General features: G+C 38.4%; 1 protein-coding gene across 1 annotated transcript in view; it reads left to right on the forward strand.

The window, feature by feature from the left end:
• The window catches only part of IL1RL2 (interleukin 1 receptor like 2), a 36,462-nt gene extending 24,600 nt beyond the window's left edge, over positions 1-11,862 (forward strand). The window contains 5 exon segments of the mRNA XM_078147377.1: positions 291-434; positions 9,430-9,591; positions 11,429-11,680; positions 11,683-11,754; positions 11,757-11,862. Coding sequence (XP_078003503.1) covers positions 291-434; positions 9,430-9,591; positions 11,429-11,680; positions 11,683-11,754; positions 11,757-11,833 — 707 coding nt within the window. The 3' untranslated portion in view covers positions 11,834-11,862.
• The last annotated feature ends 4,996 nt before the right edge of the window (positions 11,863-16,858 follow it).

Below are 16,858 nucleotides of genomic sequence, written 5' to 3' on the forward strand. Positions count from 1 at the left end.
CTTGATTCTGACTGTTGGGGAAGAAATTAAAGCCACTGTAGTAGAAGTTGACCATGACCAGCTTTTCTCTTCTGCCTCCAGTCCCCCAAGATGCCTCTTTCAAGGGTAGGGAATAGTTTTCCAAAGTGTTTTTCAAGAACCTGATGCAATTTCTTGGTTTCATATTTTAAAAATACTTGGAACATAATACTTATCATCCAACAGACTTTAAGGAGCCATAATTTGTGATTTGTTGGTGATCCCTTCTAAATAAATTCTACAATTATTTTTGTCTTTTTCTTGTTGTTCAGCTCCAGATGTTCAAGGATACCTGATAGGAGGGCCCATTGTTGTGTTGTGTGTGATTATGTTTGTTATGTGCACATACCACATTGTCAAGGTTGACATTGTGCTTTGGTATCGCAGCACTTTTCATTCTACTTTGAGTAAAGAAGGTAAGTTTGGGTGGTTAAAGGAAAATTGTCTTGTCATCGTCTTTTTTTTCAGTCTGGACCTATGATTTCATTGGTAGGGAATTACCAGTGAGGAAATTCCCTTCAGATTGAGAACTTCTGGAACTTACAGTCTTAAGAGCTACCTAAAGCACAGAGAAATTAAGTGACTTATTCAATTACACAGCCAGTCTATGTCAAAGGCAGGCCTTGAACCAAGGTCATCTTGGTTCTGAGGCAACTCTACCCAATATGGCATAATTAGTAATTGGATCATCCATCAATGTATCCATTTAACCATTCTCCATCTTAGTAGAAGGCAAAGGCAATTAGGTGTCACAGTGAATAGGGTCTTGGAGCCATGAAGTTGTTGTTCATTTGTTTAGTTGTGCCCGACTCTTGGTGACCCCGTGGACCATCGCACGCCAGGCCCTTCTATCCTCCACTATCTCCTAAAGTCTGTCCAAGATTATGTTGACACTATCCATGACACTATCTATCCACTGCATCCTCTACTGCCTCCTTCTCCTTTTGCCTTCAGTCTTTTCCAGCATCAGAACTTGTTCTAATGAGTCCTGTCTTCTCATTATATGGTCAAATTATTTAAGCTTCAGTTTCAGTATTTGTCCTTCCAATGAGTAGTCTGAATCATTTCTTTACATATTGAATGGTTTGATCTCCCTGCTATCCAAGGGACTCTCAAAAGTCTTCCCTACCACCATAATTCAAAAGCATCTGTTCTGTGGTGCTCAGCTTTCCTTATAGTTGAACTCTCACAGCCATAGACGAGTTCAAATCTGAACTCAGACAATAGCTCTCAGTGTGATTGTAGGCAAGTTATTTAACCTGTGTTTCCCTCAGTTTCCTCAACTGTAAAATGGAGATAACAGCACCTACCTCACAGAGTTATATTTAGAACAGTTCCTGGCACATAGTAGGTGCTATACAAATGCTTATTCCTTCCCTTCTTCCTAAGTAGGTGTACTTGGATAAGCTTTTTCCCTTGACTAAATGACATACTTGACTCAACTGTTTCACTAGAGAGACTCAGAACAATGTGATCTACCAAAGGCTTTTATTTCTTTAAATCTTCAATCCCATTACTCTTTCATCTCTTCTTTTTTCCCTACCACTCACCTTTCTCCTCTTTCTTCCTCATGGTCTTTGAGCCTTTTGAGCTATGGAGATTATTAATAGAGGGTGCCATTGGGGCAGCTAGGTGGTGCAGGTGGCCCTGGATTCAGGAGGACCTGAGTTCAAATCCTGCCTCTGACATATAACACTTATTAGCTGTGTGACACTGGGCAAGTCACTTCACTGCCTAGCCCCCCCAAAAAGAGAGAAAGGGAATTAGGTTAGCTATCTTCAGTATAATTTGAGTTGGGAAGTACTGGTCTAGAGCAGTAGAGACAAACTAAAATAGAAATGAAGGCTGCTAAACCCTACATGAGGCAGGTAGGTATGCAGTGAATAGAGTCCTGCAGTCAGGAAGATTTATCTTCCTAAGTTCAAATCTGGCCTCTGACACTTACTAGCTGTGGGATCCTGGGCAAATTGTTTAACCCTCTTTGCCTCAATTTCCTCATCTGTAAAATGAACTTGTGAAGGAAATGGCAAACTACTCCAATATCTTTGCCAAAAAACCCAAAAAGGGGGTCACAAAGAGTCAGACACTGAAAACGACTTAAGAACAACAAACCCTACATAAGGATCCCTGCAGGTTGCTTGTTGACTTAGAAAATCACACATTAACATGTATTTTCATTTATTTTATTAAATATTTCCCAATTACATTAATCTAGTTCCTGCTTCTCTCTGTGGTACAGACCACAATTAGCATTTTGACTGTTATGGTCCAGAGGATTATGTTGAAGAGGAATGGAGGGGGACCCTCCTGAGTACTTAGTTATGTTTCAGAAAAGCAATAAACAGCTTATTCATGATCAATATTAGCCTATTTCAAGAGTGTGCTAGAATCGGCTCACACTGGCTCATGAAAGCTGATTGTTAAATTTTAAGTATGATCATTTACACCTTGGAAATCAGCAAATTACAAATTAAAGCTTGATTTATTTTGTTAATTTCTAGACTTAAGAAAATTGTAGAGAAAATCTTAATTTAAGGCAGATAAAACTTGGTTGTCTGTACTTTTTTTTTTTTCCTGAAGAGCTGGTTTTTAAACTTTTACTAGTACCCTTCTGCCTATGGGGCACTAAAGTCTCAGTTTATGTTTAGTAAGCCCAAAAGCAAAAATTATGTAATTGGGTCCCAGAAGGAGCCTAGCTGCTTACTAAAGGCTTAGCTACAATAAGTCATTTAATCTCTCTAGGCTTCAGCTTTGTTATTGTTCAGTCATGTCTGAATCCATTTGGGATTTTCTTGGCAAAGATACTGGAGTGATTTACCATTTCCTTCCCCATTTCATTTTATAGATGAGGACACTGAGGCAAACAGAGTTAAGTGACTTGCCTAGGGTCACACAGCTAGTAAGTGTCTGAGGCCAGATTTGAACTCAGGAAGAGGAGTCTTCTTGTCTCCAGGCCCAACACTCCATCCATTGCACTACCTAGCTGCTCTAGGCTTCAGTTTTCTCACCTAGGAAATGAAGTGGTTGGACTTCATGACCTTCCTGCCAGCTCCACACCTATAATCCTATAACAATCTTATCCTCTGGTGTTTGTAAAATAAAGCATATCTTCAGTGCTTTCCTTTTGAGTAAGTACCAGTGGTTAAGGGAGTATTTAGTCCACTTTTTATATATATGGAAAGATAAAAAGAAGTAATTAGCAACGGCCACTCTTGTCCTAATTCCTGCAGGGTTTTATATTTAAATGTTTTGTTATATGAAGCTTTAGAGATCACTGGGAAATTTCTGCAAATATCTGTGATTAAGTTAGCAGATGTTGGAGTAAATAGCACCCAAAGGTGCTGCCTCCATCTCTCTGCACCAGCCTTCATCTCCTCATATAATTTCTGGGCCTCATAACTACAGATGCTGCTTAAATAATAGCTATAACTAAGATTAATCTTCATCATAATTTCTTTCATTTTGAGCATCTCTCACTTTTTCATTCTTATTTTATTGTAAAAGTAAAAATTTAACTTGTCAGTGGCAAAGAATAGATCACAAAGGCTGAAGTTTCAATAAAACCTGAATGATTTGCTTTAATTGAGCAGACAGGTCAGATTTGATTTAAAAAAAAAGATTTAATGATATAGAATAAAAATTAAAACTCAATACTTTTGAGTGCTTAGAGTCATACTTTTTTTTAATATGAAAAAGGGGGAAAGGAGTTAGATACCTAGAAAATTTTGTTATATGCTTAAGAAATAGAAAAGAATAATTTATGAGTACATTCATCATTTATTTGTAGAATCTGTTGTTGTAATGATCCTTCAAGTGCTTAAAAATTTCTTAGCTTTTTTCCCTATAAATTACCTTTCTTTCTGCTCTGCTATATCTTCTGTGTATGCAGATATTTAATTTGTCTTCCCCGTTAGTATGTAAGCTCCCTGAGGTCATGACTGGTTTTGCATTTCTTTGTATCCCAAGCTCTTACACACCTCATCTGACACAGAATAGAATGGGATTAGAGACCGAACCCATAATGTCATTGGCATAGGGGAGGAAATTACCTTTATCTTTGTAGATCAGCACTTTCTCTTCAATTTAGTGATTTAGAGAGTTGCCTAGAGGGCAAGAAGAGATTAAGTAACTTGCCCAGGGTGACAGTATATGTCAGAGGTAGGCTTTGAACCCATGCCTTCCTAGCTTCTAGGCTGGCTTTTAAATCCACTAAACAATGCTATCTTAATAAACGCATATTTATTCTCTGGTTGACTGTTACCCTAAAATGGACTACACACCCCACCCCACCCCACCCCCACCCTGCGCTCTTGCCTCTTCCACCCCTTAGCTCTTAGTTCCTTCTCCCTGACCCACGGAGAGTCACAGAGAAAGGTTGTGAAGCACCTATAAGGAGTATCTGCAGAAAATTTGCATTGGGAAACATTAGTCTGGAGGATTAAATGGAAGAGGAGTGGAAAAGGAATTTGTCTAATCCTATTAATTTGAGTAGGATGCTGTGTTTTCATGGAAGCTGTGGAATCATACAATCATAGAGTTCAAACTGGAAGAGACCTTAGAAATCTTTCCATCTAACCTTATCATTTTAAACATGAGGAAAAAGGAAGCCCCAGAGACCTAAAGTCTCTTTGCTCATGTTCTCCCCAGGTCCCATAGGCAGAGCTATGATTTGAACCCTGGTCTTCTGATTTCAACACTTTTTCCATTGCACCACGAGGGAAACATTAGCTTAGTATGTCTGAATTATTGCAAATTCAAAATTAATGATGTTTGATTTAATGAGATTTTGTTACTTGGGCAGAAACTTGACTTATGCTGTTTCATCAACCAATAAACATTTATTAAGCCAACCATGTTCTAGGCAGTGGGGGTGCTAAGACAAAAGTGAAATATGAAAGATTACATGCAGGTTGTGGATCTTGGTAAAGCACTTTGCAAACCTTAAAGCACTATACAAAAGCTAGATGTTGTTGTCGTTGTTTGTTGTTGTAATGACAATTTCAGAGACTACTTACTGGCCAGTGCCTAGCTCAAGTTCTGAGCTCCTGCAATAAAACATGCTTTGTGATTAGGTCTCCTTGACATCAGCTGTTTAAGAAGGGAAAAATTCAATCCATTGGTTAGCATGCCTGTTTTTAAAAGCTGAGCTGATCAGTTGTTTTGTCATGACAGCCCATGTGGTAATTCAGTGAACTTTGTTCAGTGGAATTTAATCACTTCCTCCCACTACATCAGACTCAAGGATAGTTAATGCAAAGGTGACTCATTTGTGTTTTGCAAGGGAGCGTATGTCAGAAACTTGGCAGTGGAAGTAAGGTTTTGCAGATGGAACAAAGAGGGTGTGGAGGTGCAGCTCCTTCAAGCCAGTATGATTCTAATAGTTTAGAGCAGGGGTGGGATTTAGAGTATCATTCAAGCACATTCCTCTCCCCCACACCACACACACACACACACACACACACACACACACACACACACACACGCTTTTATATAATTCTAGTCTATGTTCAGATTGGGCTACATCCAAAAGGCGATGGGAGTTCAGTTTTGAGATGATTTCCTAATACCATGATTAGGAAAGTTGCTTTGATAATTCAGGGACCAGCATAATATAGTACAGTAGTTCTTAACCTGGAGTACATGGGCCACCTAAAAGTCTGTGACTAGATTCTAGGGGCTCATAATGTCAGTTAGGAAAAAAAAAAGTTGCATCTTTATTTTCACTAACCTCTAAGTGAAATTTAGCCTTTCCTTCAGTTTTGAATTTTAAAAAACCACATTATTCTAAAAAGGGGTCTATAGACTTCACCAGACTGCCAAAGATGTCCATGCCACACAAAAACAATTAAGAACCCCTTTCGTAGTAGAACTGTTCTGGAGGCACCTAGAGTTTGACTTTTGCAGGAAACAATTGTTTTCAGCTCAAGGATATAACCAAGTCAGTAAGCATTTATTAATTACTAATCGTGTGCTGGGGCAGTTAGATGGCACAGTAGATAGAACACCAAGCCTGGAGTGAGAAAGACTCATTTTCTGAGTTCAGATCTGACCTCAGATCTGGCTGTGTGATCCTGGGCAAGTCACTTAACCTTGTTGGCGTCAGTTCCTCATCTGTAAAATGTGCTGCAGAAGGAAATGGCAAACCACTTCAGTATCTCTACCAAGAAAACCCCAAAGAGGGTCATGAAGAGTTGGATATAGCTGAAAAATGTGTGTCAACACTGTGCTGAGTACTGGGTGTAATAATACAAAGAAAAAGACGGTCCCTGCCTTCAAGGAGCTTACATTCTAATGGGAGAAGACAAGCTGAAAGGGGGCAAAGAAAGTAGTGATAATCACAGTAATACTATGCTATAATTAATACTCCAGGTGACATATAAAGTAGCCCCTTTAAAACCTTAAAATGTATTTTATTTGTTTAGAGCATGCTTAGTAATAAACAGGAGCCTTCTGAAGACAGATGAGTAATAAGAGGAAACAGTGCTGTCTTTTGAAGTATTTACGTTGTACAGATAAGTCAGAGTCTATAGTGCTAACAATAGTTGCATTTATGCAGCTTGGGTTAATTAAGAGTAAGTATTGCCATGGCTATTGGAAAACGTGAGCCCTGACTTCTTTTTCTATCAAGTTATAGATATATTTTTAGTTCTTTTGATATAGATAGATACATACATACATATGGATATGTATCTATACATATATGTTATACATAATTCATTTCATGGAGATATATTGAAGTTAAGATCCCTGTGTCTCCACAAAAGTCCCAGTGAAGTGCTTGGTAATGGCTTACAAATGACTCTGGATTTTCAAAAGCTGTGCCAGAAAAACATAGTAACAATAGCTAGCATTTATTTAACACCTACTATATGCCAGGCACTGTGCTAAGTGCTTTACAAATATTATCTTATTTGATCCTCACTGGAACCCTGGGAAGTAGTGCTATTATTATCTCCATTTTACAGTTGAGAAAACCTATTTTAAAGGTTCAGGAATACTGTGAAAAGAGACAGAGTAGCAGCCAAAGGAGACTGTAGCGTTTCTGTCTACAAGAGAGGAGACAGTATTTAATAGAAGGGGGTCAACAACAGTGTCATGTTATTTAGAGATGTCAAGGAGGACAAGAACCAAAGGACGATCGAATGTAGCAATTAGGAAGGCACAAGTGTCTTTTGAGAGATTGCAGTAAGGAGTCCAAGCAAAATCCAGAATGCAAGTGTTAGAGGAGGAAGTAGAGCCATCAAGTATAGAAAATTCAACATGCTACCTTTATGTAGTTATCTTTTTATGTCTACACCCAGTTCCCTCCACTAGATTCTAAACATCTAGTACCATGGAAAGAACATTGATTGGACTGAGACTTAGCGAAGCTGGGTTTGAATCTCAGCCCTGCCACTTACTGTCTGTGTGACTTTGGGCAAGTCACTAAAACTACGGGCCTGAGATTCCTCATCTGTAAAATAAGAAGGTGGGACTAGATCTCCTGCCAGGTCTTGTGCATGGGGGCCATTATAATTATCTTCAAGAATTTGAAGGGTTGACCCAAAAGAGAAAGGTTAGGCTTGCACTGCTTGGTCTTAGAAAGCAGAACCAGGAGCAATGGAGAGAAGAAACAAATTTTGGCTCCCTAACAATTAAAGCTGCCTTAATATAGAATCAGGACAACTAGGTGGCCCAGTGCCTAGAGCACTAGTCTTGGAATCAGGAAAACTCTTCTTCCTGAGTTCTAGCCTCAGACACTTACTAGCTGTGTGACCCTGGGCAAGTCACTTCACCCTGTTTGCCTCAGTTTCCTCATCTGTAAAATGAGCTGGAGAAGGAAATGGCAAACCACTCCAGTATCTTTGCCAAGAAAACCCCCAAATGGGGTCACAAAGAGTCGGACACGACTGGAAAAAAAATGACTAAAGTGGAATGAGCTGCTTCAGGGTTCTCTCTCAAAAGAGATCTTGAAGGAGAAGCTAGGTATGATTTGCTGGTTGATCTGAGATTCTTCTTTAAGTATAGGTTGAGTTAGATGTTGAGATTCTTTTTGACTCTGAACTACTGGGATTTGGTGATTCTGGTTGTGCGAATTGTAGAGCAGTGAACATGGATCACATATGGTGATCGGAAGAGGTGTTCAGCCTGACCATATCTGATATGTGTATCTAGACCACAGAGAGTCAACATGGAATAGTGGAAAGAGAGCCAACCTAGCAATCAGGAAGAACTGGATTCAAGATCCACTCCTGACGCTTACTGTTTATATGACCCTACACAAGACATAATGTCTCAGGGCACCCCCGCAACTACTTAAGACAATGAGTTAGAGACCAGGTACTGGTCTGCATTAGTGGAAGGAGTTACCTCATTGAGAGTTTACTATACCTGTGAAATCACAGGTCTGGTCCAAATTACCAACAACAACAACAACAAAACTTCAGTTAGGCAGCTGATAATTCAGCTCTACCATCTTATTGTGTTTCATTGTTCTCTGACTTTATGAACTAAATTTGTAGCTAAAAGACTTCTCACTGAGTCTGTCCAAGCACTCAGAACCATGGCTTAAGCCTGAGGTATTAGTAGCACATACAACATATCCCCATCCTTACTCTTTCTGAAATATAGCATAATAGGAATGTGGGGTGCTGAAAAAACAAGTTCTACTTTAAAGTCAAATGAAATGATGTGTCTCATAGGCTAGTTTTGTAAGAACATAAAGGGTTCATCATCCCCAGAGGTTGATTGCAAGGTGATTGACATTTTTAAAGATGCAACAACTCATGAAAATGGTCCATGAAGACATTCAGGGTTGTAATCTACCATTATCCCATAGTAGATCATAGCTCTAGAGCTGGAGACACCTCACAGTCTATCTAATTGAACCTTATCGTTTTATAGATGCAGAAACTGAGGGAGGTTAAATGTGTTTCACTGGATGGACTGTTCCCATGGATGAAATCATGGATCCTCAAAGCATTAAATATCATGGACAATAAAAAGAATGCCATCTTGACTACAGGGTTAATATGTTTCCTGTCTATTTTCATTCTATTAGTGCATCTCAAAGAACTGACAAGTTTCAATTGAGTACCATACAGGGATAATGAAAATTTTTCTTCTGATGAATCTCATCTTTGGTATAGGAGAAAACATTTATAATCCAAGTTCTGAGGCTCCCATCAATTAATTGATCAACCTTGGGCAAGGAGCTCCCCCTCTCTAGCTCTTAAAATAATCATATTGGTTTTAATAATTTCTGAAAACCTTCCTGACTCTAAAGGTTTATGATTCATTCCTTCTCCTTCCTCTGCTCCAACTGCCCTTTGAAGTTGGTGAATTAAACTAAAAAATCATAGTGATGCAACATTTTTACTATCTCCTTTACTAAAAGAAGAGATACTATGAGTGTGTCCATTTGATTTTCAGATGGCAAGCTCTATGATGCTTATGTTTTGTATCCAAAACCTAAAACTGAAAGCCAGAACCAAGACATGAACATTTTGGTACTGAAGATCCTACCTGAAGTCTTGGAAAGACAGTGTGGATACAGACTGTTTATATTTGGAAGGGATGACTTACCAGGACAAGGTATGTGTGAAATGATTTTAATCAGAGAACCCCTCCTGCCTATTTTTTTCTAAAGAGTATTTTCCCTTCGTTGCCTTTGCAAAATCTATTGACTCTGCTTCCATTCTCCTTGAAACTTGAGAAAGCTCATAGAACACAGCATCTAGTTGATATGAAGTCTGGATTTGATTCCAAGCTCATGTTAAGATCGTTCTGAAAACGCGCAATTTCAGTTTCAAGGCTTCCTTGTGGAAGTAATGTGAATCTAGTTTTGGAGGTAAGGACTGGATTAACCATTTGGACTAAGGATTGGAACTTAACAGAGCTCTTACAAGAAAACTTATGAAAAAGAAAATGGTAACCATTTGTCTTATTGTGTTTACCAGCGCACACACACACACACACACACACACATATATGTGTGTGTGTGTGTGCGTGTGTGTGTGTGTGTTTACCATGTATATATATACATATATATGCTGGTAAACATATATACACATATGTTCACTGTGTATATATATATAATGTATATATACATATATATGTATATGTGTGTAGATATATATACACATGTATATGTGTATGTGTGTGTGTGTGTGTGTGTATCTACAACATATCACAGAGTTGGTGTGGTATAGTGGAAAGTGAATTGGTTCTGGAGCTGTTTAGGTCCAGAGTTGAAATCCTGTCCCTGATGTTTACTCATTGTGTGTCCTTGGGCAAGTCTGGGCCTCAGTTTCCTCATCTGTAAAATGGTGGGGTTAGAAAAAAACGGCCTCTGAGGTCCCTTCCAGCTCTTGGTCTATAATCCTATGACTCGGTTCAGGTTACAGTTTAAATATTCAAAGCTGATTCCTGTTTTGAAGTAGTGTTGCAAACAGGTTAACATATATGACTCATCCTCTAATCCCCTTACAGTTTTCTCCCCCTTAACCCCACCCTTTCACATGGAAAATGGCTCACTCAAATGACTGGAAATACTTTTATTTTCATAGTCAGATGTAACAGATGTTCTCATTCATTTTTGATTTGTGAGTTTTGACCGCTTCCAGGTTTGTGTTAAAATATGCTTAGGTTTTCTTTGGTACCCCATTCATAATGTGGAATTTTATTGTGGATGTCAAGGTCAACAGACTCCTTCAAGTGCTTTAAACTGTGAAATCATTTTCTTCAAAGATATAGGAATTAAACCAAGTGTTTATCCCTTGCCTCATTAGCAAACTTGTATAATCATCATGTATTTGAAAACCATGTGGATGTCTCCATTTTATTATTGTGGTCTTAGTACGAAGTAATTATAAAGCAAGAAGCTTCTGAGTTGAGAGATTTGGGGAGCAGGTTTTCTTTTCTTTTTCGTATGTGTCTATCCCTACCTCTGCCTTATGAATTGTCTCTGTATCCTCAGAGCCTCACATATAGTAGGCATTCAATAAATATTTGTTGAATTAATTAAGAATACTTCAAAGGTCAGCTAATGTAGTAGATTTTTTTGATCCATAAGGCAAAAGAAAATAGATGTAGAAGGATGAAAAATTTCATTTGAAAGTAAAATTGTAATATCTGCTTGCAATTATTTGGATTTCCTCTCACAGGAGGTCTTTAAGAAGAAACTGGATATGGTGTTTTAGATGGCATTCATATTTAGGTACAGGTTGGACTAGTTGACTTATGACATCCCTTCCAGCCCTAAGATGGATTTCATGCTTTATTACAAATGGATTGCAAGTGCCAGTCATTTGGCCTTCCTTCTCATACTTGATTTCAATCCACGCAGTAGAACTGCAACCAGAAAAAGACAGGCAGTATCTTTTAGTTGAAAGATTCCAAATGTCCACTTAACTTCTTCCATTATTTTCAGCTGTGGTCAATGTTATTGATGAAAATATTAAGCTAAGCAGAAGACTGATAATCATTTTGGTCTCAGAATCTTCAAGTTATGGTCTATTAAAGAACATGTCTGAAGAACAGATCACTATCTACAATGCCCTCATCCACGATGGAATGAAAGTCATTCTCATTGAATTGGAGAAAATCCTAGATTATACAGACATGCCAGAATCAATTAAATACCTTAAGCAGAAACATGGGGTGTTGCAATGGAGAGGGGCTACACAGAGGGATTACAGTCTGCAAAGACAAAGTTCTGGAAAACTGTAAGATACCACATGCCCCCTAAACGGTACCCATCTTCACTAGACAGCTGCTGATGTCAGCACCCTGTAACCACTCTGTGAACCGGAAGGAAATAAATATTGGGCTCTAGGCTGAGCGATATACAGCCTACTTCTATGACTTTGTTGTCAGTGGTGACTATGTGCCATCAAAGTTTGGAATTGAAAAAAGTATTTCACCTGGGTCGACCTGTCCCACGGATAACTCTCTTATAGGTTTGCCAGGGTGGGGACCAAAAATTCATCACACTCACTGCCATGGATTTTTATGATGTCTCAAATGTTCCAGTTAGAGGTTGGGTGACTTGCTTGAGGATATACAGGTAGTAGATGTCCATGTTTTATGTGATTTATCACATTGCTTGCCTCCTCAGTATGTGGGGCAAAAAAAGGGAGAGAAGGAGAGAATTCAGAGCTCAAAAAAATTTTTTTTAATTTAGTATTAAAGAAAAAAGATAGTTCCAGTTAAAAGACAAATGGATTACCTTGGAAGATATAACACAGTTCACTAGTACCCATTGCACAAATTAACAGAATTTGCTTGTCTGATTGTATGTCTTTGACTAAAACTTCCTGATGGAGTAGGAAAGGACAGATAAGTTTTGGGTAAGAAGTTGAAAGAAAGAAAAACCTGTAATGTGGGATAGATGAAACAGCAGTTGTCTCCCTGACAACATGGCTTCCTGAGCTGCCAGTATGATACTATCTGGATACTGGGTGTCTAGCAAGGAAGAATATTGGCTGGAGGAGAGGCTGGGGTTTAGAGCACCACATTTTGCTTGCTTTGTATGTTTCAGTAAGTCATTTACTGAGCTGTTCTGACATGCCTTAATTTGAGTATGATCCTTTTGCCTAATGCTTTAGCTAACCTGGTTTTATTTGAATTAACAGCAGGAATGAATATAAAGAGAATCTTGGGCTGTTAGAGCAGGCAGGAGTCTTAAAGATGATCTAAGCTGGTGTTCCTCATACTCTACTTTGGAGTTCCTGGGAAGATATCTCAGATATTCTACAAATAAAATTGTGGCAAGTGTGAAGTATTAGATAATTTGTTGGGTTTCTCTTCTCTAATTTTTAGGAAGGGGGAGGGTACATAGGATAGTATGCATGACTGGGAATCAGGAAGACCTGGGTTCATATCCTGTCTCTGAGACATACTCAGTATGTGACTGTGGCCAGGTCTCTTAACTTCTCAATGTTCAAAGGTAGATTTCAAAGACTAAGTTACCAATATGAATCAGTAGGGGAAATGGGGGAAAGGGGTAAAAGGAAATCTAAACTGGAAGTTCCCTACACTGATGAAATTACAGGTTTGTACTCCCCTTTTCCTATCTTCTCCCCTGACTCTGCCAAGAGAGATAAGGACATACAGGGCATCTACCCACTCTTTCATCTCTGTGGGTTATCCATGGTGAATGGGCATAGGCTCAGCTAAAGTGGAGATCCATTAAATACTGGTCAAAATATTAGATTCTTATTTGTTGAGAATATTTTTAAAAACCTAATTATACATAACAGAGTAAGTTATTGAGGATATCTCAGAAGAATGAACATAAAATAAAATGTCCATTTGTATTTTTAACTTTTTACAATAATTTTTATAATAATTCTCTTCATTGATAACAAGATAACATCAGAAAGACTGACAGTGGAACAGATTCCCTGAAACTAGTTCAAATAACCAAATCCTAAATAGAAAAGAAAAGCAAATAATGGGACAATAGATAGTTCTGATTTAGGTTTACTCTTGGCACTCCTGGTGTCCAACATGTGTTTAGCTGTTAAATTTTCAAGAGTTTCCCAATTCTGAAAGATTCTGAAAGACGCAAATCAATCACAATTAACTTAAAAACAAAACTCTTGGCTTTTTCATGTAAAGATGTGATGAACTGAAATCATCCCTCTATATTTTTTAAAAATAAAAATCTTGGGGGCAGCTAGGTGGAACAGTGGATAGAGCTCTGGCCTTGGAGTCAGGAGGACCTGAGTTCAAATCCGGCCCCAGACACTTGACCTTACTAGCTGTGTGACCCTGGGCAAGTCACTTAATCCTGATTGCCTCACCAAAAAAGCAAAAAAAAAAAACCCCTTTGCTTATATATAAAATAAAAGCGGGGAGAAAATTATTTTATTATGTCATCCAATGTTGTTCCTGATGGTAAAATAGTTATTGAGCACAAAGAATCCTGTCTTATCTAAGTACAGAATTTGTCCAGTCAGAGTTTGTTGTATTGCAAATAACAATACTTTACTGATGCCTTGTTTTTCTATCACAGTCTTTTTAGGGTATCAATTCCTTTCAGGAGATCACAAATCATCCTTTGTAGAAAAGAAAAATGGTGACACAATGACAACTTACACAGTGACCTCAGCTGACAATATGTGCAGCATTATAACCCCTAGAGTCCTCTGCCTAACTACCTAGAGCAGAGAAGCATGTTTCATTTGTTCTCTGGATCCAAATAATTATTATGATTTCTTGGAGTTCAGCTTCCTTTTGGTGTTCTTTTCACTTACATTATTGTAATTATTTTCTACATTATTCTTTGGGCTCTTTATTTCCTCTCTATATCTATATCAGTTATAGGTATCTATATTAGAATGCCATAAGGCCAATTCATATAGCCACAGACCTAAGTACTAACCTGGATGGATAGTGAAGTAAAGATACAGATTATATTGGCCATCAGCATACCCAGGCTATCTGGGTACATAAGACACTGTGTAGCTACTGATGATGAGGAAAATGTAGTTCTATATCAGTTCATACAAATCTTCCATTGTTTCTTTAAATTCTTCATACTTGTAATTATACTTCATTATAAGCATCATTCTACAATTTGCTTAGCAATATTCCTTGGGCCTAGAACTAACCCTATATCCTTCTGATTGTACTCATGTATCCTTCCGAGGCTACCTGGGTGGAGTTATTCAGTTTATACAGGGCTGCTTCCCCTGACATTGGAGCATCACAAGAGCCTAGATTTCAGGTGGAAGGGACCTTATGGTCATTAAGACTAAGTCTCTCATTTAACAGGTGAGAAAATTGAGGTCTATTAAGATTCGTTGAATTGCCTAGTCACAAAGTTAGCAAGTTTCCAAGTTGGGATTCAAACCAAGGTCTTCTTGAATTTAAGGTCAATACTTGAGCCAGTAGAGTAGGCCCCATTCTCTCCCATGGTAGAACAGGAATACTTCCAAGAAAGCAGGATAGATGGAGGGAAGCCAAGCACTACCTCCATGAGAATTGCAGTACACCGAGAAGAGGAAAATTTATAGACTCTACTACATGTGTGCTGATGGCCAATATAGTCTGCATCTTTACTTCACTATCCATCCAGGTTAGTGTTTTGGTCTGTGGCTGTATGAATTGGCCTTATGACATTCTAATTTTAGACCAGAGCAGACTTTTAAAGAGGTAGAAAAACCCAGCTTTAATTCAGTGAGCATTTATTAAGCTTCTACTATGTTCCAGTCATTGTACTAGGTCCTGTATAAATTAAAAAGGAAAAAAAAACCAGTCCTTATTCTCAAGGAACTTATATTCTATGGAGGGAAAAGTATACAAGGATAAGCAATTATGAAATATATACAAAGTAAAAATAAAAGTGGGCAGCTAGGTGGCACAGTGGGTAGAGCACTGGGCCTGGAGTTAGGAAGACTTATGGCCTCTGACACTTACTAGCTGTGTGACCCTGGGCAGGTCACTTAACCCTGCTTGCCTCAGTTTCTTCATCTGTAAAATGAGCTGGAGAAGAAATGGCAAACCACTCCTGTATCTTTGTCAAAAAAAAAAACCCTAAATGAGGTCATAGAGTCAGATACGATTGAAAATGACTAAACAACAACATATAAGAGTAATGTAGAGGATATGATGGGTATGAAGAACTGAAGATGTTTGTTAGGGGATCAGGGAAGACCTTTTGTAGGAGGTGGCACTTGAGCCTAATTTTAGAAGTGAGAAGAGAAAACATTTTGGGCATGAGGTAGATTGAGGAAACCTATGCAAAAGTTTGGTTATGGGAGATGGAATGGGTTTAGGGAATAGTAAATAAGTCAGCTGAGAAGGAAGAATGTGTGAGAGAAAGTAACATAAAATCAGTCTGTGAAAATCGGTTGGAGAAATATCATAAAGGACTTTAAATTACCCTTAACTTTTCCCAGAAGCACGAGGTGGTACAGACAGTGCTGGACTTAGAGTCAGGAAGACCCAAGTTTGAATCAGCCTCAGTCACTTACTAACTGTATGATCACGGTCAAGACACTTAACCTCTGTCTGCCTGGCTTTCTTCAACTATAAAATGGGGATAATAACTGCACCTGTCTTCTAAGAGTTTTTATGAGTGTCAAATGAGATATTTGTAAAGCACCTAGCACAGTACCTAGCACATGGTAGAAACATAATACATGCTTCTTTCCTCCTTCCCTCTTTCCTTCCTCCCTTCCTTTCTTCCTGCTTCTCTGACCAAGGGACACTTGCCCTCTCCCTCTAGCGATTTTCACTGCTCTGGTGCACACATATGAGCTGGGTTCAGTCCTAGGGGGCCTGGCCCTAAAAAGAGAGGGACTTTGGCTCTTTTTCCCCCCTCACACCGGTCCTTTTTATACCCCTATCCAGGGGTGTGCTAGTAAATATTTAACAACTGGCTCTCTGAAACCACTGCGGGGTGGGTGTGGGGGGCCCATGCAACACACACTTTTAAGTTTAACCTACATTATTAGTGTATTCTCCATCACTTTCTTAAGTCTAAAAATCAATAAAACAATAAATCAATCCCTGATTTGTAGAGTCTGATGATTTGGAAAGTATAAATGTTTACACTGAATATTTAACAATTGGTTCTCTCAAATTGGTTCAAGCTGGCTACAGCATACTCCTGCTCCTGTTTTAAAACCTAGAGAAAATTATATAAAGTTTAAATTTGGCACATCTAAGGTCTTTCCAAAAGTCTTGAATAGAAAAACATTCAGTGTACAAAGTATATCAGTTATAGGACAGCTATTTTTCCTATGTAGAAAAGAAAGGCTTAAATCACAGAAGACTGACGAGCTTGCATTGATAAAAACAAACAAATTAAACAAAAATAATAACATAATTACTATTATACTCTCCAAAA

Source organism: Phascolarctos cinereus, unplaced genomic scaffold (assembly GCF_003287225.1).
Source record: "Phascolarctos cinereus isolate Bilbo 61053 unplaced genomic scaffold, phaCin_HiC Scaffold_7;HRSCAF=346, whole genome shotgun sequence".
In the NCBI taxonomy this organism is placed as follows: Eukaryota; Metazoa; Chordata; class Mammalia; order Diprotodontia; family Phascolarctidae; genus Phascolarctos; species Phascolarctos cinereus.